The 21,802-nt window shown below is 42.6% G+C and overlaps 1 protein-coding gene across 3 annotated transcripts in view; it reads left to right on the plus strand.

Moving 5' to 3' along the window:
- The first annotated feature begins 5,947 nt into the window (after window positions 1–5,947).
- LPIN3 (lipin 3) overlaps window positions 5,948–21,802 on the plus strand; it is a 36,724-nt gene continuing 20,869 nt past the window's right edge. For 2 of the 3 annotated variants that reach the window (XM_028735004.2, XM_028735006.2), the window contains exons 1-4: window positions 5,948–6,050; window positions 16,027–16,227; window positions 18,632–18,727; window positions 21,538–21,788. In XM_028735004.2, coding sequence (XP_028590837.2) covers window positions 16,036–16,227; window positions 18,632–18,727; window positions 21,538–21,788 — 539 coding nt within the window. In that variant the 5' untranslated portion in view covers window positions 5,948–6,050; window positions 16,027–16,035. Of the gene's footprint in view, window positions 6,051–6,070; window positions 6,234–16,026; window positions 16,228–18,631; window positions 18,728–21,537; window positions 21,789–21,802 lie in introns of those variants that run through there. The other variant, XM_028735005.2, reaches the window with a different exon arrangement.

Here is a 21,802-nt window from a genome sequence, read left to right on the forward strand (position 1 = left end):
TACTGAATTAGATCAGGGATAACCAACCTGGTGCCCTCTATATGTTTTTGCATTGCAACTCCCATCAGCCTGAGTAGCATGGCCAATTGTCTGGGATGATGGGAGGTCCATGACATCTGGACATCGCATTGATTACACCTCACTGTTCTCTCTGCAGTTTTCTTTCTTCATCTTCTTTGTCCTCATTGGCCCACACTGTCATTGACTCTAAAGCATGTGGGTCACCACAGCCAATTAGATTCAATAGTTTTGCTTATGATACCTCTATTCCCCACCCCATCTTTCTCTCTCTCTCACATACCAGTTCCTAAAGAAGGGCTGGCAGACCTGTGGTCTAGATGTCATTGAACTACAGCTTTCATCATCCCTGAACATTGACCATTCTGGCTGGAGCTGTTGGGATTTGGAATCCAGTCATATCTGGGGGGAATATATTAGCAATCCCTAGCCATTACACTAGGCAGACACTTCTCCACTTTAATTCTTGTATTCTGAAGTGGATTTTCCTGCTGAGCTAGTGTCTGGAAAATAGAGAGCGTTAGTAACACAGAACGCAACTGTCTCCCTTTTTCAAATTGAAGACTGTTTCATAGACTGTTTAGTCTCATCCTGTTGTAATTACAGAACAGCTGCAACTCAGACACGTTTGTGTAGGATTTGCCCACACCTGTATTTGAAGCTGATTGTGTTCCTATTTTGCATTGTCCACATGACACCCCCCATTAAAGAGTTCCTATCTCTTTCGTTTCCCTCTGTAAATGTGTTTACTTGATCCAGGGATAATTGGATAGGTTTTGAAAAATGCAACTATAAGCCATGGCACTCGAGACAGTGGGTGGGTTGTATCGTTTTCTTCCTGGGGTTAGATCAAGCATTCATTTTTGTTTCTCCCCTTTCCATACACCCTACATCCCGACAACAACAGTGTTGGCAGTGGTGGTGACAATTTCTGGCAAGCCCTGCAGCTGTGTGTGTGTGTGTTTGTGTTGTTGTTGTTGTTGTTGCTTTTGCTTTTGCTTTTTAAAAAGCACAATAAGATTTGCACAAAACAGAAAAATGAATAACTGACAAACAATGATTTCTCCAGATCTTCCTGCTTCATTTCCGCCTACAGGTTGTACTGTATGTTGTTTCCTATTTTGGAATGGGAAGTTCCGCTTTGTAAAGAATTGAGCTTGAAGTGCATACTGTCCAACTTTTTCTGATGCAAAACCAGGACTCACGTCTTCCGGAATGCACTCTTGGGCGAGTCACATTACCTCCACCTTGCTCTCACCCTGAAAGGGCCATCAAGATCTCGTGTGAAAAATGGGAAGTCCCATTGTTTCCAGGACACTTGGAAGGTATGAAAGTGTGCACACACAAGAAACCATTTCCAGTGCAGCAACACCCTTCCTCTCCTTTCCCTTCACTTCACCCTGTCACCCACACCAGTGCCTAAACTCCTCTGCTGTTAAAAGTGAGGTTACAGAGAACCAGGCAGAGGGCCTTTTCGGTAGTAGCACCCACCCTGTGGAACACCCTCCCATCAGATGTGAAGGAAATAAGCAGTTATCCTATCTTTAAAATACATCTGAAGGCAGTCCTGTTTAGGGAAGTTTTTAATATTTGGTGTTTTATCATGTTTTTAATATTCTGTTGGGAGCCACCCAGGTGGGCGGGGTATAAATAATAATAAAAATATTATGATTATTATTATTATGCTGATCAATCTGCCTGACTTTAGACTGTGGGGAGGATCTATTTGGAAGATGCTATATACAGAGAGGAACTGAAAGGATCACTGTCTTAGAACTGGTTCATTTAAAGAGAACTCCTAGATGTGCCTAGGCATGTAGATTAGACTGGAAATTTCAGCTGCTACTTGCTTTTGGTTTCCGAAGAAGAAGAAGAAGAGGAAGAAGAGTTTGGATTTGATATTCCGCTTTATCACTACCCGGAGGATTCTCAAAAAGGCTAACATTCTCCTTTCCCTTCCTCCCCCACAACAAACAAACTGTGAGGTGAGTGGGGCTGAGAGACTTCAAAGAAGTGTGACTAGCCCAAGGTCACCCAGTAGCTGCATGTGGAGGAGCGGAGACGCGAACCCGGTTCACCAGAGTCCACCGCTCTTAACCACTACACCACACTGGCTCCTCCTCCTAACAAAACTTCCCTCAGTTTCAGTCAAACAGGACATGACACGGATGATGCCTGATTAGAATCTCTCAGGCTTTTCAAACTGAAAACTTCTTACCAGTTTGTCATACTGAAAACATTTCAATTTTTAAAAAAAAGTTTTTTAAAGGGTTGGGGATTGAATGTTCAACTGTTTCATCTCTTGCCCTTTCGACAATTTAATTGCACTCCTCCCCTAGAGCCAGTGCTCCCCTAAAAAAAATGTTTAGGGGTACTCTCATTTTCCTACTCATATTGAAATTCTTGCCCCTAAATGAGGCCAAACTTCGATTCACAAAATGTTTAGGGGTATGCGTACCCCTGTGTCCCCCCAGAAAAGAGGCCCTGCCTAGAGCTATTATTGGTTCTGCAGGGGAAGGAGGGGGGAGGCAGGTATGGCATATATACTGTCCCCCCCTAACTAATAGAGAGGAAGTTTTGATGGGGGGGGGCAGATATGGAAAAACACAGGAAGAAAGACTTCAGAAGGATTCCCAGAGCACCACTTTACTAATCTGCAAAGCAGCAATGTAGGTGTGCTAATTCGCTTTTTCAATAACAAAAACCAGCAGTAGGAAACTCCAAACCTTGCATCACCAAAATCTATCAGCATCATTTTCAGCTGGTGGGACTCAGCTCCGCCCCCTTTCAGGTAGGCACCAGTGCCACAGCCCACCCTGTCTCCTTGCGTATTGTTGTGTTCCTTCATTGCATTGCTTTTGGAGACTGCTGAAAACCCTTTTGCATAGGCAAGCCTACCCAGACAAGACACTTTTAACATATAATTTTATTGTGCATTTGTTTTTAAAACTGCTGATTTATAGTTGGATTCTTTTTTGGGTCAATGTGTTTTTTATGTATGATCTTATTGGTATTTTTATGAATATTTGGGGGGGGGGGGATAAACCTAAATCACAAAGAGATTGTTGATTAAGCAGTATATAAATATTGCAAAATACATGTTTGTTCATTTATCGTCTTGGGAAGCATAACTTTAAATGTAAATGAAACCAAATTTCTCCCTGATCTCTACCTTGAAGAAATGTGCCCTTGACAGAAAAGTATAATTACCTATCCCTTTATGTACAGGGCTGAGCTGTGAATGTCTCCTTTCCCTTCTCCACCAGGGAAGACCAAATAAAGGAATTCAAACTGAACCAGTAAGTCCCTGCTTTGGGCAATGAGTATGTACACTTTAAAAATCTTTATGGTTAGTACCACTGCCCTAAATAGCAACCATTTATAAGTAAGTCTTCACTCATGGGCAAAAACACTAAAAGGCAGGCGTGTGGTCATTTTTCATAAAACCACTGGGCACAATAGTGTCTGCACATTTTGCCTCGTGTGTTCAGTTCTACAAGGTCTCTTTCTTTCTCTCTCTCTTTTTAAATTGAAAGCTAGAAATCTAAGCCAGACAGTGGTGCAAGCAGGCATCTCTGCCAGCTTCCTATACTTAGCATTCCTCTGTGTGTGTCAGATTTCTTTCGAAAATGAAGGCATGTACATAATTGAGGGGAAGAACCAATAAAGTTGAGGCCACGATATAGCTTGGTAGAGATAGACCATTGCCATCTTGTGGTGAAATGAAATACTTGCTTTTACCTCAGTGGTGGCATTGCAAGCTGCAACTAAATGTTGCAGTGTGGAAGGCTCACGTTAAAGGTTCTAAGCAGCCAGCAGCCATCCTCTTTCCCAGAATGCACCATTCCATTTCTTTCCCATGCCTCTTTGAGCCAGTCAGTGTGTTTAGTCCTCATTGGGCTCTTTTGGAATTCCTTCTCCCCTCCCTTCTATGGTTTCTCGTACAAATATTTTGTTTTGTAAGTCTGCAAACTGTGAAAATTGCTCAAGACTGCAGTGCTGTGCAATAGTTTTGCTTATGATACCTCTATTCTTCTCCCTGTGCACAGAAGGTGCATTTGGACAGCATAAGGATCCTACACTCGGAGGATGAGTTCACTGTTGGTAGATGGCTGTGCATTACTTTTTCGCTCAGGTGGGATTTGACAAAGCGTTAGGCTAATTCATGAATGCTTTGTGAGCCACCTGGAGAACTCCTGTTATAGAACAGCTATATAAATGTAGGAAAAGAAGAAAGTGTGGCTTTATGACATCACATGCAGTACAAAATTAATATATTACAGAATAACAGGAACAGGACAGCTATCCCAGTTGAAGCCTATGGTGTGTTTTTTTAATAACTTTTTTTTATTCAAAATTAAAACAAAACATATTATCCAGAAACATATCATCCTTATCCCCCCATTTTCCTCCCTCCCCTCCCTCCCCCCACAGAACCCACCCACCCCCACCTGACTTCCCTCAGTTCCAGTCTTTGATTTCTCTAAAAATGCTGTTTTCTGCATGTTACACAGTTGTATATATCCTCAAACTATTTAGCTGATTATTATCAATAAAATGTTTGTGAATGTTTATTCAAAGCCAAAAGCCTGTGGATTTTAATCTACTCCTAATGGGCCTAGATAGGTAATACTAGAAGGAAAGCGATAGAATAACAGAATGGGAAGGAATCTTGGGGACCCTCCTGACCTCGTTTTTATTGCACATTCATGATGCTCTTGGTGTGATCACATGCGACCCCACTTCCAATGTTGTTTGTGCTTGCAAAACTTTTGGGCTGATCACATTGTTTCATTTCCAATCAGTGCATATGCTGTTTATTTTTGTCCTGCTTTTGTTGCACTATAGCCCCTCCGGACATCAACAATGTAGGGAAGCATTGCAGAAAAAACAAAAACATAATTAATCCACTATTACTGGGCAAGGAACATGTTGCAGAATACACCTGTAATAAAGTACCGGTCTTGAGAGGCCCTTGAAAACCATCTCGTAGTCCAAACCCCCTGCTGATTGCAGGAATCTTGAAACTACAGCATCTCTGATAGGTGGCTGTCCAGCTTCTGTTTAGAAACATCTTTTAAAAAAGGAGAATAGATTGCCTTCCAAGGCAATCTGTTTTACTGACAGATGGAACTATCTCAATGCTTAGTGGAAATTCCCTTAGCAGAGCTTTTTCTGAGATGGTGCTAAATGGGTTTAAAAGCTTCACCTCCTTAATTTCTCTGTTTCAAATTGCATGCACAAAAGACATTTAAAGAAACATTCCCCCCAAAAGGAATCCTGGGAACTATACTTTCCCCATCACACAGCTACAATTCCCAACACCCTTAATAAACTACAGTTCCCAGGATTTGGGGAGGGGGTAGATATGTGCTTTAAATGTATCATGTGCTCAAAACACAACCCTCATTCTCAGCACTTTCATTTTACAAGAGCATAGGTCCACACTCTTTCCTTGCAGCACAACAGGAGACACACACTTTTGCCCAGCTGAACACAATCCCGAGCTTTTAAACCTTGATTGCAACACTCACACGGAATTAGTCCTTCCACGAAAACATTCACAGTCAAGTGAGTCCAACTTCTGTCGTTCTGCAAAATCTTAAGCCGCTTGAAAATCCAGCTCTTGGAAATAACATAGCAAAATCCATTGCCTGCAAAATGAATGATCAATCAAACAGCAGGGGGCTCCTTGTTGCTAATTAGTGGCAATCTGTCAGGTCTGATAAGCCGGTGAGAGAGAGAGAGGCTGAACTGTCAAATACCTGCAGCTCAAACACTCATCTGCGGCTTAATACAAGGAAGCCCAGGAGAGATTTCTGATGTCCCCATAGGCTCAGCCCGCAGTAACCTGGTAATGCTTGTTAAACAGACTCCTCCCCTCATTCAGGTGTGAGGAAAACAGGAAGCACCAGGTAAGTAGGTGGAGCACAGAAAAGATGTGTCTGTAGGTAGCAACCTGTTGGAATCTTGAGACTGTGCTCATTTCAAAGTCCAAGAACCACTGAAGTCAGGTTGAAGGTCCTATCTAGGTAATGCAAGCTGGCTGGCAAGTATACCTAGAATACTATTGTTGTTTTGTGTGTACGTTTGGGGAGCTGTTATGGCAGAGAATGTAAGCAAGTAGTGCTCTGTTTGGAAACAGTCAGACAGTGGAATCCTATAATGCCTATTCAGAAATAAGACCTGTTGAGTTCAGTGGATCTTACTTCCAGGTAAGTGAGTATAGGATTGCAGCTTGAAGATTGTGGCACACAGCCTGGGGTGGGGGATTTTGGTGTGCAGGAAGTATCTCACTGAACTGTCTGGTATATTGGACAATGAGGAAACAGTTCTGTTTGCTTGATGTTTTCTTTATGTGTATAGCATAAATGGAGTGAAGCTTGCAAATTGGACAGCCAGCTGAGGTTCTTTTGGTGGGGGATAAATTCAGTAGGGCTAAAGATCTGTATGGCCAAAGGAATTTCAGCTTACTGTCTTAGTTTAACCAGCCTCACAAGGTGGTTGTGAAAATAAAATGGATGGAGAACAGAAGGACCATTTAAGCCTGCCCCGTGCTCCTTGGAGAAAGGGTGAAATAGAAATATAAAAATAAAGTTGTCTTTATGTACTGTCCTTTCGTAGAATCCTGTTAATCCTTTCCCTGGTGCTCCTCTGTCTGCTGTTCTGGTCTGTGGGAAGAACTAAATTTCTGTATTGCATCTAAACCTTGTTGGCTTGCCTTTAGCTCCGGTCCTGACCTGAAGCTGCCTTTCTGGCTGCATCCTCTTATGTTCCCTTCGTGCAATATTAATGCCAGCTTCAGCTGTGCCTAGGCGCCGCCTCCCTTCAGAAAAAGCACTTCTGCTATGCCAGGTTGACAGCTTTGGCTTTACCTGTTCGGAGCTACAATTCCCAGCACAGTGAACAACTACAGTTCCCAGGATTGTCTGGGAGAAGTCATGTACTTTAAATGTATGGGGCTGTATTCAACATAGTACTAAGGCGAAGGTAGTAAAAAACTTTTTTCCTTGTGAGGTGTAGCATTCTCCATCTTCTTCCCCATGTACCCCCTAAATCTGGTCTGGTGATTCCTCCAACCCTCTGGAGCAGATTTGGTAATGGGCAGAAGAAGATGGGGAAATCCTCTTGCACTAGTCATTGTATTAGTTTAATGCCTCCCAGGGTCTCAACCGCAGCCCTCTTCTTATAATTGTTTTCAAACAATTTTCAAACAATGGGTGAGTGACCCATCGCCCTTCACCAAGCAGCTCACAAGCTATGCATTGTTGCTTGCCGACTATCTGACAGCAGGCCTGTTCTTGTGCTATGGCCAGGCAGCAAAATCAGAAAGGCTGTTAAGCTCCTTGTGGCCTGCACCTGGCTTGATAGATCACCAGTGAGACAGGCCAGCCTCATTTCCGTGGGAGTTGTTGAAAGACAGCAGATAAAAATTGCATGTTTCTACCTGCTGTGTTGTTACCACTCAGCTGTTGGGTGGTGTGTAAAGTTGCTACAGATGTCCTATGAGCAATGTTGGAGAACTGAGTCAAATACACCGAGCGTGTACGGAAACCCAATTTAATAAGTTGCAGGTGGAGATAGGGAGATCGGAGTAGAGCTTCTTTCTAAGGTGTGCCAGTCACCAGGTGAAGGAAAGATGGGTGGCAAATGCAAAGGACAGCAGTAGCCTAGGAGTGAAGTACTCGACTGCAGAAAGGGCTGAGCAGTTTAGAAATACTGGTGCATGATCATGACAAAATGTGGTTGTTCTCAGTGTACTCTAGCTGGGGAGAAGACTGCTTTGTTTATCATGTGGCTGTCCTGCAGGTACTTAGTGTGTGGGTAAAGAAAATAATGGTGGCTTTCACAGCATTGACACTGATAAGGGTACAAGATGCTTTCTTTGCCATCCTGGCCTACTTAGCAGTTCAGGAAGGAGAACAAGCCTCAGCTGAATTTCTTGTTAGCAGGGGCTGGCTTTGGAGTTCCTGCTTTGTTTCCTGGCAGGGCACTTGTACCTTTAATTACTAATGACAGACAGAAACCCAGCTGGTGTGTCTGTCTCTCCCTTTACTGCATGGAGGTGCAATAGCAGGGAAAGCCTCTGGTAGAGCTGTACTAGAAAGCAGCAATGACCCTTGTGGATCTGAAGTTCCCTTATGAGTGTTGTTGCAAACAGCTTTCAGGAATTTGAATTATTGGCCTCTTCTACCAGGTAATTTTAAAATTTGGAGCCCTGGGTATTACCTCTGAGAAGTGTGTGCTCCAATGAATGTAAAGTTTCAGTGTTCTCGGGTCCGAGATAAATACTAGGTGTGCTCATCTGTGCATTTGCAGCCTGTTTGAGTCACTCTGTGTGCTATCCCTTTGATCTGCAATTCAGCTCCTGTGTAACTCTTTATAAAATAAAACCACTGTGTTTCCCAATTCAGTATAACAGGAAATCTAAAAAAGTTATATCCTTTTCTCCTTTTGGCAAAGTAGATGAAATTTATGGGCACAGGAGCCCCTTCAAAGTGGTTTAAACATACCAAATTGCAGGGTAATTGGTCCAGGGCCTTTTTGTTGCAACATCCACTGTGGGAGGCTTGGGAGTTTGTCTCTTGCTCTCTTACCTTAAAATAATTAAGAAGCAGCCAAATGGTGTGTATTCTTGCTTGTACATTTTTTAAAAAAACTTTGTAGTTTCATATCAGCTTTTCTTTCTGGTGGTTGTTTGGGAGCCAGCGTGGTGTAGTGGTTAAAAGCGGTGGACTCGTAATCTGGTGAACCGGGTTTGTGTCTCCGCTCCTCCACATGCAGCTGCTGGGTGACCTTGGGCTGGTCACACTTCTTTGAAGTCTCTCAGCCTCACTCACCTCACAGAGTGTTTGTTGTGGGGGAGGAAGGGAAAGGAGATTGTTAGGTGCTTTCACTTTAAGGGGGGTGAAAAGCAGGATATCAAGTTCAAACTCCTCCTCCTCCTCCCAGTAGGCTTTACAGGCCTTCAGATCAGTTTTTACACTTTTCTGATAGGCCTTACAATGTGTCTAGAATGCCCTCATACAGATGTAACTTTCTCTTAGTTAGATTTCATAGCCAGGTAAGACGGACACGGAAGAGAAGCGGACACGGAGCAATGGATCCAAACTACAAGAAAGAAGATTCCACCTAAACATTAGGAAGAACTTCCTGACAGTAAGAGCTGTTCGACAGTGGAATTTGCTGCCAAGGAGTGTGGTGGAGTCTCTGTCTTTGGAGGTCTTTAAGCAGAGGCTTGGCAACCATGTGTCAGGAGTGCTCTGATGGTGTTTCCTGCTTGGAAGGGGGTTGGACTCGATGGCCCTTGTGGTCTCTTCCAACTCTATGATTCTAAGACTATGGTCCTATCAAAATTTTTGAGCCTTTTATATAGCTAAAGTTCTCGAGCCTGGGTAGAGTTCTAAAGTCCGACTTCCACGAGACTCCATGACTCTGAAGGCGGATCATTTATTAATGTGATTCACTGACTTCATAGCTCTGGCTCACTGGAAGCATTCCTTTCCTGTTTTATCTAAAGGTTGATACAGAACTATAGTCACTGATGAGCTCATGGCAACATCATCAGCTGCCTGTGTAAAAAGTCAGAAATGCAGAGGTGGCTTTCTCGAGAAATTACAGTGGGCCTTGGGACCTGTTATTCTGACTCCTACCACTTTCTATCCTGTAGCAACAGAAGGCCTACAGTCTCTCTGCTCCTGTGTTCTGCTCTAATGAACCACTACCATTTTTTAAGAGTGGGGTAGCTCATTGGAGTGTCTTCTAGATCAGTGTTTCCCAACCTTGTGCCTCCAGATGTTTTTGGCCTACAACTCCCATCATCCCTGACTAGCAAGACCAGTGGCAAGGGATGATGGGAATTGTAGGCCAAAAACAGCTGGAGGCACAAGGTTGGGAAACACTGTTCTAGATGATGATGTACTCCAACTCCCATCATCTCCAGCCAATGGCCAGGAATGATGGGAATTTCAGTCTAACAACATCTGGAGATCTTCAGTTTGGCAACCAGCCCCTGGTTTAAGAGTATACCCTCTACCTTTTAGCTCTTGGTGTTGGATCATGTCATTTGACAGTCTTCCCATAACCTCAGGCCTGGGATCTACCTATGGCTGAACTTGAACCTGCAACTAAGCTTGCCAGTTTCTCAGCTGGCCACTGTCACTGTTTCTCTTAAACTGGGTCACAACAGGAGCACGACCACCATGCAATTATATGATAAAAGATTAAGAAATGGTTCCTCAAATACATGTTTGGGTTAAAAGTGGGTGCTGGATCTGAAAAGGTTGAAGATGACTGTTCTAGAGTACTCTGCTGGAAGTTCACAAATATACTCTTCTGCCACCAATGAATGTTGCTTTCTTTATGAGTGCAAGCTGCAGGCCTCTGAAGGCTTTGTCCAGCATGGAGATCTGAGAAAAGAGCCCCTGCTGCTGACTTTTGCTTGTCCCAGGACCCTGTCCACAACAATGTTGTGTCAACAAAGTGTGATTTTACACAGTTGTGCATATGCACACTATTTATGAATGCTTTCCAAAGCTGCCCTCAAGACTTTAGGTGAACATAACTGTTGAGGACAGAGAGGGGAGCTCTAACAGTTTCTGTGCTATGGGCTGTGAGCTTGCCTGTGTAGCTGCCAATTAAATTGCACCAAAGAATGCTCAGCTCAGCAGGTTACTGTGGCAAGGGGACTGTCTCATGACCTTCTCTCGGCTCTGAACAGCATGGAGCTGACAGAGGCAATGAAGTTTCCAGAGTCAGCCAGGGCCCCTCCCCCCTGCCTCTCTAGGAATCACTTTATCCTTGATATTTGCAGGATAGGAAAGGTAAACACCTGCAGCTTTTTTGCTGTCTGCTTAGAAAGAGAAGCCTGGTCCTCATGCTGACTCAGTTTGGCTCAGTGTAGATTCCAGAGGGTCTTATGAGATGCTTGGGAGCAAGATCGGCTCTCTCAAATTGCTCAGCAGAGGTGGGTTTCTTTCTAGGGAGGGAGGCAATGTGAAACTGCCCCAAATTTGCTGGGTAAGAAGCAGCTTTCTTTGGTGTGTGTGTGTGTGTGTTTGTGAGATGCTCTTCACATGTCTGGGGGCATTTCCATGGGTTCATGGATTTTGTGTGTGTTCACATACAGTAATTGTATAATAGTTGCAGTGGAGCATTCTTTTCCCAATAGAGGATCACGGTTGTAGGTAAATGGCGTTTTTTTTCAGGATACAAAAGTTTCGCTGCCGGAGAGTGTCTTTTTGTATTTTGCTTGCTGTGGCTATTGCATTCTGAAGCACTGCATATACCGTACTTAATTCATGGTAGTATTAAGAAGAAAGATCCCCCAGTGCAAACATTTGGCTGATAGAATGACTACCTCTTCTCCCCCCGAATTCTGTCCTGGGGTTCTCTCGACCCTCCCAAGTAAGCCCCACTGAGCTTGGTTGGACACTTGCGTATCTTACTTCTTGAGACACGCATTTAGGGTAACACTAGAACACTCTGTATTTTTTCAGGACACAAGTCATGTGCCCAGCACATTGTGTTAGCACTCATGTAAGCTCCTGTACAAAAATGGAGGTCAGGGATGGAGCAATTGGGCACCATGGGCATAGCCAAGGCAGGGCAGGTGGGGCTGTTGCCCCCCAATTAATAAAAATACATAGCAAACTGAGGTTCTGCCCCCCTAACAGAAATCCTGGCCACGCCCATGACAGGCACAATCCCAATTTCTCCTTTCTCCTTGACCATTTCGAAACACTTTGGACATCAGACCCAGGCTCTATGTAGTGTAATGGAGCAGTGTTCATTTTTAAATATTATGGGACAATGTGGGTAACAAATACCCTCTTTTTCTTTACATCAATACATTGCCGACTGTGGCTGAACAAATGAGCACAGCACACAGGATGTTACAAAATACACACTTGTTCTTATTTTCTTTTATGAAATGTTGCAGGGTTGAAAAGTCTAAATGAGCACTGCTAAATGACATTGTGTACCAAATAAATCAAGTCCCTGTGATGTTACTTCCTCCCCAGTGACCATTTACTGATTGTCAAGTGAAAGCCATTTGAAGAAGATGAACTCACGAAAGGGGCAGAAACACACAGAGACATTATTTAGAGTTTGCTTTCAATGAGGCTCTTTAATAAGAAATGGAAATGTCAGGACCTTGGTGTCCATTAGTAACTGTTGGGGGAATGAACTGCTGCCAGATTACATCCTTGAGAATTAGTCACAGAATCGCAGAGTTGAAGGAAACCTCAAAGGTCATCTAGTTCAGTGTTTTTCAACCTTTTTTGGGCAAAGGCACACTTGTTTCATGAAAAAAAATCACGCGGCACACCACCATTAGAAAATGTTAAAAAATTTAACTCTGTGCCTATATTGACTATATATAAAGTAATTCTCTTGAACAGGAATCAAATAAACACAAAGAAAGTATTTTATAATTACTTTATTATGAAATAGTAAGTAAACAGAAATGTGAAAAATTATAAAATACTTTATTTTTAAATCTTTCGAATTTTTCAATTTTTCCCACGGCACACCAGGCAACATCTCGCGGCACACTAGTGTGCCGTGGAACAGTGGTTGAAAAACACTGATCTAGTTTTCCACAATGCAGGAAACGCGCTGCTCCAGCATCCCTGGTAGGTAACTATTCAGCCTTTTGGCAAGTGGTCTTGACTTGCTCTCTGTTATCATGCCTTTAATGGCTGCTTTGTTGTAGTATATCTCATCGTGAGGAAAAAGTTGTGTGCACAAGTGGGCGACCTGAGACCCAAGGATTTGAACAAAGATGAATATTGCATATTTGATGTACAAATAGCACTACGCTTAATTTGACTGTGCCAGTTCCTATGAAATAATTCCATGCGGCCACTTCATACCAAAAAGAAAGTAAGCCATTTCACACACTGAAGGATAACTGAAGTATTTTTGAACTGCGATTGGATGTTGAGTTATTAAATCAGTTGCCAAGATGATTCTCTTCCTACATGATGCCTTATTTCAGCACTGGATAATTATTTTAATTGTACATCTTATTACCTATTAATTGGGAGTGTTGGTTTACCTTAATCTTTCCGCATGAATTGGCAGTGGTAACTCTCTGGTTCCATTTGTGGGCAACTTCCTATGTACCAGTGACTTTTATGCTACCATCTCCCTTCACTAGTTCCCCCATTCATTTTTAGACGAAATTAAATTGTTGTAGATGGCTGCTCATATCAGAGAAAGCATTGTTTCCTGTTTAATGGGTGTCTGGAGTAAGAGTGGGCTGACTTACTCCTGATTCTACAGGGAGCCCCATAGAGGATGCCACATATTTTCCTGCCCCATAGCTCTTCCACAGTCAAGGTCATAGCAGTTCTTTGTCCATTTTATTATAGACTGTAATAACGACTAAGACTTCTGCCTATGCTGTCCATTATGTGTTTTATGTAAAATAAGCTTGTAATGACATCTTCAGTGTAAGAAGAGTGCATCATGATTACTTAATTTGCGTAGGTGTGTGGTGTACTGGCACAGCCAAGGGGCATCATTGCATGGTTACTATAGACATCTGAATTCTTCTTAATAATTCCTCGTGACTTAATTACAAGGTTCAAAGCCTTTCCCATGAATAACGCGAGTGCACACCGGGTGACTCATATAAAAAACAAAGTTGTAACATCGATCAACACTGGAATTGCTTGCTCTGCCGAGGTGCAAGTTTCTTCAAGTATTCTGTTTGTTCCTGATCTTAATTTCTTGGATGTCAAGGATGGAAACTCAGCTAATGAGCAAGGCTGTCACATTGGTTGAATTGAATGGATTAATATATATATATATTTAATTTAATTGACTAGAAAGGTGCCCTTGATTAAAATTTCACAAACATTAAAAAAATTAGAAGGCCAAAGGGCATTGCCCCTTTCTCTTGCATAGGTGGACATGCCTTTTCCTGCAATGCCTCCTATGGCATTTGTGCGCATCCTCTAAAATCAAATTGTGCTGCTTCAGAACCAATGTTTTACCTATATGAAAATTTCATCAGTAAAACTGATTTATCAGCTAAAACCCATATAATTAATTGGCTGGCGATACAGTTGCTGAATGTTTATTTCTGTGGTGTCTGTTAAAAATCTCATGCTTAGAGAGAGGGCATTAGATCTAGGCAGAAAATAGAAGCTAGGATAGGTACATCAGTCTGCTACCCCTAGCCAATGAATCTTCACTTTGCTGACTAGAAGGCATGCTGATTCTCCTTAGGGAGCAAAGGGCCACACAAGTGGTTCTAATTCTGTCTCCTTCCATTGCAATGCTTCAGAGAATATTAGGAATATTAGTTAGGGACACATGTATTATTTCTAACCCACTTGCTGGTTCTGTATCCTGAAAGCAGAACTAGACATTACAAGGGAAGCACAAGATTCCGAAACTTGAGTTTGCCTCTTAACAGCAAAATGTTTGTGGGAGATACTTGCATGGGAGAATTGAGTAAGAGCGGGTGCTTAGATGTTCTCCTACCTAGTCATTCTACCCTGATCATTTGTATTAGTCTATAAATAGTGTTTAGTGCCATTGTTATTGGCCATCGTGTTGTGTTATATTGTTCAGCTAGTCATTCTACCCAGCAGGTGTGGCCCAACTGGATTTAAACCTCTCTACACACCCAGTGGCTCTTAAAATGGAAAACTAGCCTGTCCGGGAAGATGGCTTAGGGGAAACTATTTTGGTTTCTCTATGATAGTTATGTATCTGTTGGCTCTGTGGCATTTGCAACCTCTTGTTTTCAGGAAGCCATTATTCATATGTCACTGATGATATCCTTCTTACCAGCTGAATCTCCTAGTTATCTTGGGTGACACAGAACCCTGGAATCAGTAACTTCCGATGTGTAAAATCATCCATCATGCATTCTGTAGAATGAGTTTAGGAAGCAGGAAAGCCTAATATGTCTGCTTTCATTGGTGGTGTCCTTAGGCTTCAGGAGTCATATCACAATGGCTGACTATAGATGACTGTTTGCCAAGTGGTAACTGCCCACACTGCAAACTTTATAAAATTAGAGCTGGGATGTGGCTGAACTTCCAGATCCTTCTCAGAACAGATAGTATCATATAGAACACAAAGTAGTCCAGAAATGACATAACACCGCCTTTGATTAAAGGTGCCATATACTAAAAGTTGCTGACCTTTTTGGACCTGTGGAGACATTTTGAATTTTGGAAGATTGCTGGGGGTGCCGGTCCTAAAATGGCTGCCATGGGGGCAATGCGTAACCCAAAATTGGCTATTATGGAGAGCATAGCATAACACAATATTAGAGAGGCAACTATCCTGATAACTTCATTCTTGCTATAGGAAGTCAGTTATGCCCTGATTGTGGGAGATTACAGAATACAGATTATCCTCATCCTCTCTCTCTCTCTCTCTCTCTCTCTGATGGTGTTAATAACAGGGAGCATTCCTTAGTACCAGAAAAAATATACATCACTATCACTCTCATGTCACATAAATTGGTTAGAAGGTATGTGCACATTTTGTCCTGTAGCTTTCTTTCTAGGAGGCTAGAGACAAAGGGCTTATCCACACTTATCTTCTGCCTCGCTCTTTCCTGGCAGAGGTCTGCACTGAAAGTGTCTGAGGGCATTGTTTTTGTTTTTGCCCCAGAGCTTTCCCTGCAAAAACCCCCTCTTTATTGCTCAGAGCAAACGTCAGTTCAGGTTTTCCACAGACTACCATTTGCTCTGAGCTTTAAAGAGCAGGTTTTCACAAGGAGAGCTCCCAAGGAAAGGGTGCACAGACACAGACCTTTGAAGTGTGGACCGTGCCTGGAAAGAGCAGAGGAAGGGTAAGTGGGGATAAGCCATTACTTCTTTTTCTTAAAATGGAAGCTCAGTGTCTGTGGGACTTGCCCAGTGATACCAATGGAAGCATTCCTAGACAACAAGGCATCCATGGGTTGGGGACCCTGTATTACATGATTATGCGAAAACTTCTAAAAATCTGTCTCTTCCTTCTTTCTGTTTGTAGTCTCGGACAATGAACTATGTGGGGCAGCTCGCTGAAACGGTGTTTGGCACTGTGAAGGAGCTGTATAAGGGCCTGAACCCAGCCACCCTGACAGGCTGCATTGATGTCATTGTGGTGAGGCAACCAGATGGTTCCTTCCTCTGTTCACCTTTCCATGTGCGCTTTGGGAAACTGCGTGTTCTGCATTCCAGTGAGAAAGTGGTAAGTGACACTTGATGTGTGTTGACAAGGACTAATATGCTTGAAGATCAAGGAGGTCAAATGTGGAAACTACCAAATTCCACCACAACGTCACAACGTTATGCTTAGCAACCTTATTGTTGCAGGATATGGGTTATGGATTATTGCTGGGAAGCTGATTTTGTTTTTGGCATCTACTAACAACTTTTTAGTCCCAGCAAGGCTATCCAGGCAGGTGATTTTAGCAGCCGTGAGTGTTTTTAAATTACTAATTTTATTTTGTATGTATTTTTTTTAGCTCTTTAAAATATTTGCTTTTTGTTGTTATTTTAAATGTGTATTTTAGACAGCATTGCAAACCACTTAGATGTATATATCACTTACTAGAACAAATGGCATTTTGCTAAATAAAAAAATGAGTAACTTTTGTGGGGGATGCCCATTCATATAGTCTTCTCAGCACAAAACCATATTGCTGGCTGGTTTTGTGACATTTAAGCAAATTTAGTACAGTAATCTGTGTACAGTACTGCCATGCTAAAACGATTGTATGAATGGGCCATAGTTTTCAAGTGCCATTCAGAACTTCAGGCTTATCTCCCATTATAGATAGACTATTGGTTAAAAATTCTCTAAACATGCCTGCCAAATAGGAAAGAGTTGATCTTCCATTAACCCTTGAGCCCAAATTTGTTACCTGTCCAGTTGTCTCCTGTGAGACATATGGGAAGCCACAAAAGCACAATCTAGAAACACACTGGTCCAAGGTCACATTGGCTCAAACAACATAACCAGTACATTTCCGAGCACAATTCAAAGTGTTGGTGCTGACCTTTAAAGCCCTAAACAGCCTCGGCCCAGTATACCTGAAGGAGTGTCTCCACCCCTATCGTTTTGCCCGGACACTGAGGTCCAGCTCCGAGGGCCTTCTGGCGGTTTCCTCACTGTGAGAAGTGAGGTTACAGGGAACCAGGCAGAGGGCCTTCTCGGTAGTGGCGCCCGCCTTGTGGAATGCCCTCCCATCAGATGTCAAGGAAATAAACAACTATCCAACTTTTAGAAGACGTCTGAAGGCAGCCCTCTTTAGGGAAGTTTTTAATGTTTGAAGTTTTAGTCTGTTTATAATGTTCTGTTGAAAGCCGCCCAGAGAGGCTGGGGTAGAAATAATAAATTATTATTATTTATTATTATTGCTACCAGTTTTACAGCGGAGGTGGGTACTTGTCATGCATCCTGCTGAGGGCCATTTTTGAACTGGACCTGCATTCTGCACAATACAGCCAAGTGATCCGTATTGCACAAAGATGTGCCTGCTGTGAGGGGAGACAAGCTTGTTTGTTGCTTTATCTCATGCCACATTGTTCCTGACCTTTTAAAAATATATATACACAATGAGGTACAACATGTACTTCAACCTTTCCACTGGCTTCCTGCAGTCTCAAATCTGCTATGCTCATTGGTGACAATGAGGTTTAAGTGAGGCATAATATTTATGAAAGGAAATGTGACTAAGTGTATTTTCTCCTTTGTCTCTGATCAAAGTCCTGTTAATGTAGTGGGTAGTGGGACAAAATGGAAGCATGGGCCGCTAAAGAGGGTTCGTGATGGAGAAAGGCTAGTTTTATGGCATGGAGAGATGAGGTGCTTTCTTGGATGCTAGAGGCAGTTGTCCATTTGGAAAGCAAGCCCCCATTTAAATTAGAATTATATCACTGGAATGTGCTGTGTCAAAAGTTCTCACAGTAAAACCAGGCCTGCAGCCAGGCTGATCTTTTTTAAAAAAAGAAAAAAAGAAACAGGCCGAACTGTTTTTCTTTCACTTAGCTTGAAAAAGTCTAGCATGTACAATTATGAATTTGCATGTGCATGTGTTTCGACTGAGATTATAAACTAAGCAGTGCCTGGTTTAATTTTATTCTCTTGCTATAAAAAGCAGCAACTCATATCAAAGTTGGTGAGGTAACATTAAACGATTCCATGCTGTGCTGTTTCTGCACTAATCTAATATGTGTTTATGAATAACCTGCATGAAAATTCATTTTTAGAAATGAAAAATGAAAACGTTCATCAACATCTATCAAAATACAAATTTCTCTGTTGTATCGTCTTTCAAAACGTGCATTTTAAAATGATTTTTAATGCGTTTGTTAATTAACTGCACTATATTTGCATGTCATCCCAATGCATAAAGTTCCCTGTGTGGTTTATTGTTTTTTGAGCTGAAGCACTGGAATATTTTGGAAGTGTGAAAGGCAGGGGATAACTATTCCTCACATGCTGATGAGGTCAGCTTGGACTTGGAATTCACAAAGATCAAATTCCTTATACATCTCTAAGTCCCAGATATGGAAAGCGGTTAGAATGCTTTTTGTGTTAACTTCACTGTTGCTTTCTAGGCTATAAACAATTAACCCTCTTTTTTTAGGTTGACATTGAAATTAATGGCGAGCCAGTCAATCTGCATATGAAGCTGGGTGACAATGGAGAAGCCTTTTTTGTCCAGGAGTCAGAGGAACGCAAGGTGGGAAGATATTAACATTAGAAAAGACATTAAAAACCACCCCTCAACTTTTCAGCTTCCAAATAGACTACACTGAAGGCTTGTTGTTTTCCAGATACTCTTGTGCCTTACTTCTCACTCCTGAAGTCCTCAACACTGAATTTAGGGTAGTGCGGGCAGTTCTCCTGCACAGGGCAACAAGCAGAGGGGGCACAAAATTGAGAAGATCCATTCAGAGGTGTCATTTTTTTTGCCTCACACAGGGCACCATATCACAAAAAGATTACCCAAGTCCTTGGCCATGCCTCTCAACAATCTAGATAAATTCCTCCTGATAAATTCCACCTATATCTCAGACCATAATCTACTGGATTTCTTGTCTTGCTTTTTCTTTTATTTTTTGCTAGTCCAGTGCTTGGCCCTTTTTTGGGTCACATTGAAAACACATTGCTTTCCCTCCCCCAAAGGATCCTGGGAACTTTACCCATCAGAGTTACAATTCCTCTAACAAATTACATTTTGGGGGGGAAGCAAATTTGCGGGTGTGATCTTGGTAATCTCCTGCAACAGGGCTTTTCTGTTCTCTTCCTTGAAACCACTACAATGTGTGCGAAGTTGGCACTGAGAAGGCCCTGATTCTCTGGAGCATAGCAAATCAAGACCATATGCATATATTTTCTCATTTTAGATATATTTTGTCTGTTTTGGCTAGTTTCTGAAGCCCTGTTCTCTTGAAATCGGACAACTCTATCCACCTTTTGAGACTTTGCCAGGCACTTCTTCTGGCTCATTCAACAAGAAGTGATCACATTTCAATAGATGACCAAAGCTTTGTGTGAAAGAGAAGCTTCTCTTCAGGGGAAAAAGTTCATGAGAAAAAAGTTCATCTATTAAATGGATCCTCAGAGAAACGTGCTCAGAGAAAAGCCCATCATTCTCCGCTGAAATTCTCTGGGTGTGGAATTCTGACTTTGTGGCACTGTATAGTAGGCTTCCTGTATTTCTAAGCTCACTCAGAGAGGTGGAGCAACTGATAAAGCATTTTATAGATGTCTTTCAGCTGTTCATTACCAACAATATAAACTAGGAGGGGCAGCTTTCAAGCAATGACCCACCCCCATGTATGTTCATTGTCCCCTAATGAATACATGAAAAAAGTTGGAGTTATCCTCTTTTTTCTCTCTCCACACTCTATTCAGTTGCTATCCTCACTACCTGTTTCTATATCCTGGGCCTTTCCCACTCTCTGGCAGTAATAGTACTCCAAGAATTTGGTCCTACAACAGTGGCCGAAAAAGGAAGGAAGGAAGGGCCTTTCTTAAAATGCCCCTGCCTTTTCATTGCTAACTTCCCATCATGCCAAAGTTCGCCATAACAAATGAGAGAAGCAATTCTGACTTAATAGCCTGTGCACCTCAATCCCTGGGATGAAGCAAGGAATGGGATTCCAAATTCTTCCTGCACTGGTCTCCCAGATAGATGATAAAGCCCGCTAATCCTTTGCATTTGACTGGCTCATCCAGTCTCTCTTTTGCACTGTGCTTTTGAGGTCTGTGTCCAAGTGGTGCTTTTTTTTTTTGTCCTTACACCTTTCCCTGGGAAAACCTGCTGATTATGGCTGAATCAGAACAATCAGGTTTTTTGCAGATTGACACCTGTTCCAGTTCAGAGGTGGTTGTTGTTTAGTTGTCTGACTCTTTGTGACCCCATGGACCAGAGCACACCAGGGACTCTTGTCTTTCACAGCCTCCTGTATGTAGTTTGGTCAAACTCATGTTGGTAGCTTCGAGAACACTGTCCAACCATCTCGTCCTCTGTTTTCCCATTCTCCTTGTGCCCTCAATCTTTCCCAGCACCAGGGTCTTTTCCAGGGAGTCTTCTCTTCTCATGAGGTGGCCAAAGTATTGGAGCCTCAGCTTCAGGATCTGTCCTTCCAGTGAGCACTCAGGGCTGATTTCCTTCAGAATGGATAGATTTGATCTTCTTGCAGTCCATGGGACTCTCAAGAGTCTCCTCCAGTACCATAATTCAAAAGCATCAATTCTTTGGCGATCGGCCTTCTTTATGGTCCAGCTCTCACTTCCATACATCACTACTGGGAAAACCATAGTTTTAACTATACGGACCTTTGTTCAGACATGCGCTTGGAAAAACACTGGAAAGCACACCACAAAAGAAAGTCAGGATGAGCCCTAACACATAAATTTACAATTTTATCCAAGGTTTATCTTTGTTTGCTTCTATGGGTTTATACCTAGCATTCAATGAAATGATCCCCGAGGTATATTACTAGAGATTGCAATAACAGATGCACATCAATAGCCCTTACTCCTCAAGTCAATATATGGGGTCCTGAGTGTTCTTCATTTCTACTGCATAGTCTCAGAGCAACATACCATTAAAGCCAAATGTTTTTTCTGGTGGGGAGGAGTGGGGGAGAAGGCTCCCTACAGCTACTCTTTCATTGGCTGATGAGGCATTGGGCCAGGCTGTTCTTCCCCTTGCTGTGATGTTTGTTTCCTAAGAGGGAGGGGGTTCAACCTCCCAGCATTCCTTTGTCTCCTGACCAGTTGCAGAGGCCACAGTGTACTCTCCTTCTGTTTGCTGTTCCAGGTATTCATTTGCCTGGTTTTATAGTAGTCACAAGGAACCTGTGGCCCTCCAGATGCTGCTGAACTATAACTCCCATCACTCCTGACTGGGGTTGATGGGGAGTGAAGTTCTACAACACTGAGAGTCACAGGTTCCCTGTTTCTGTTTTATAGTTTAATCAGCTCCTAACTTGGGTCAGAGGTTGAGCATTTTTGTGTGCGCCCCTCCCCTTGTTCCAGGAAAGCATCCCCACTTCCATGTGCACATCTCCCATCCCACTGGAGAAAAATGCAGAGCCTGTGTCCAGATCGTCCAGCTTGCATGGAAACCCTGAAGTCTTGGGCTCAGAAACAGCCCTTCGCAAGAAAAGATGGCGCAAGAAGAAACCAAAGAAGAGGGAGTCACTGGGAGATTCCACTTCAGAAGAAGAAGGAGGAGTGACTGAAAGTGAGAAATCTCTGGAGGAGAAGCGAAAGCTGTTGACTTCCAAGTAAGTAGGTTGTA

Source organism: Podarcis muralis, chromosome 5 (assembly GCF_964188315.1).
Source record: "Podarcis muralis chromosome 5, rPodMur119.hap1.1, whole genome shotgun sequence".
Classification (NCBI taxonomy): Eukaryota; Metazoa; Chordata; class Lepidosauria; order Squamata; family Lacertidae; genus Podarcis; species Podarcis muralis.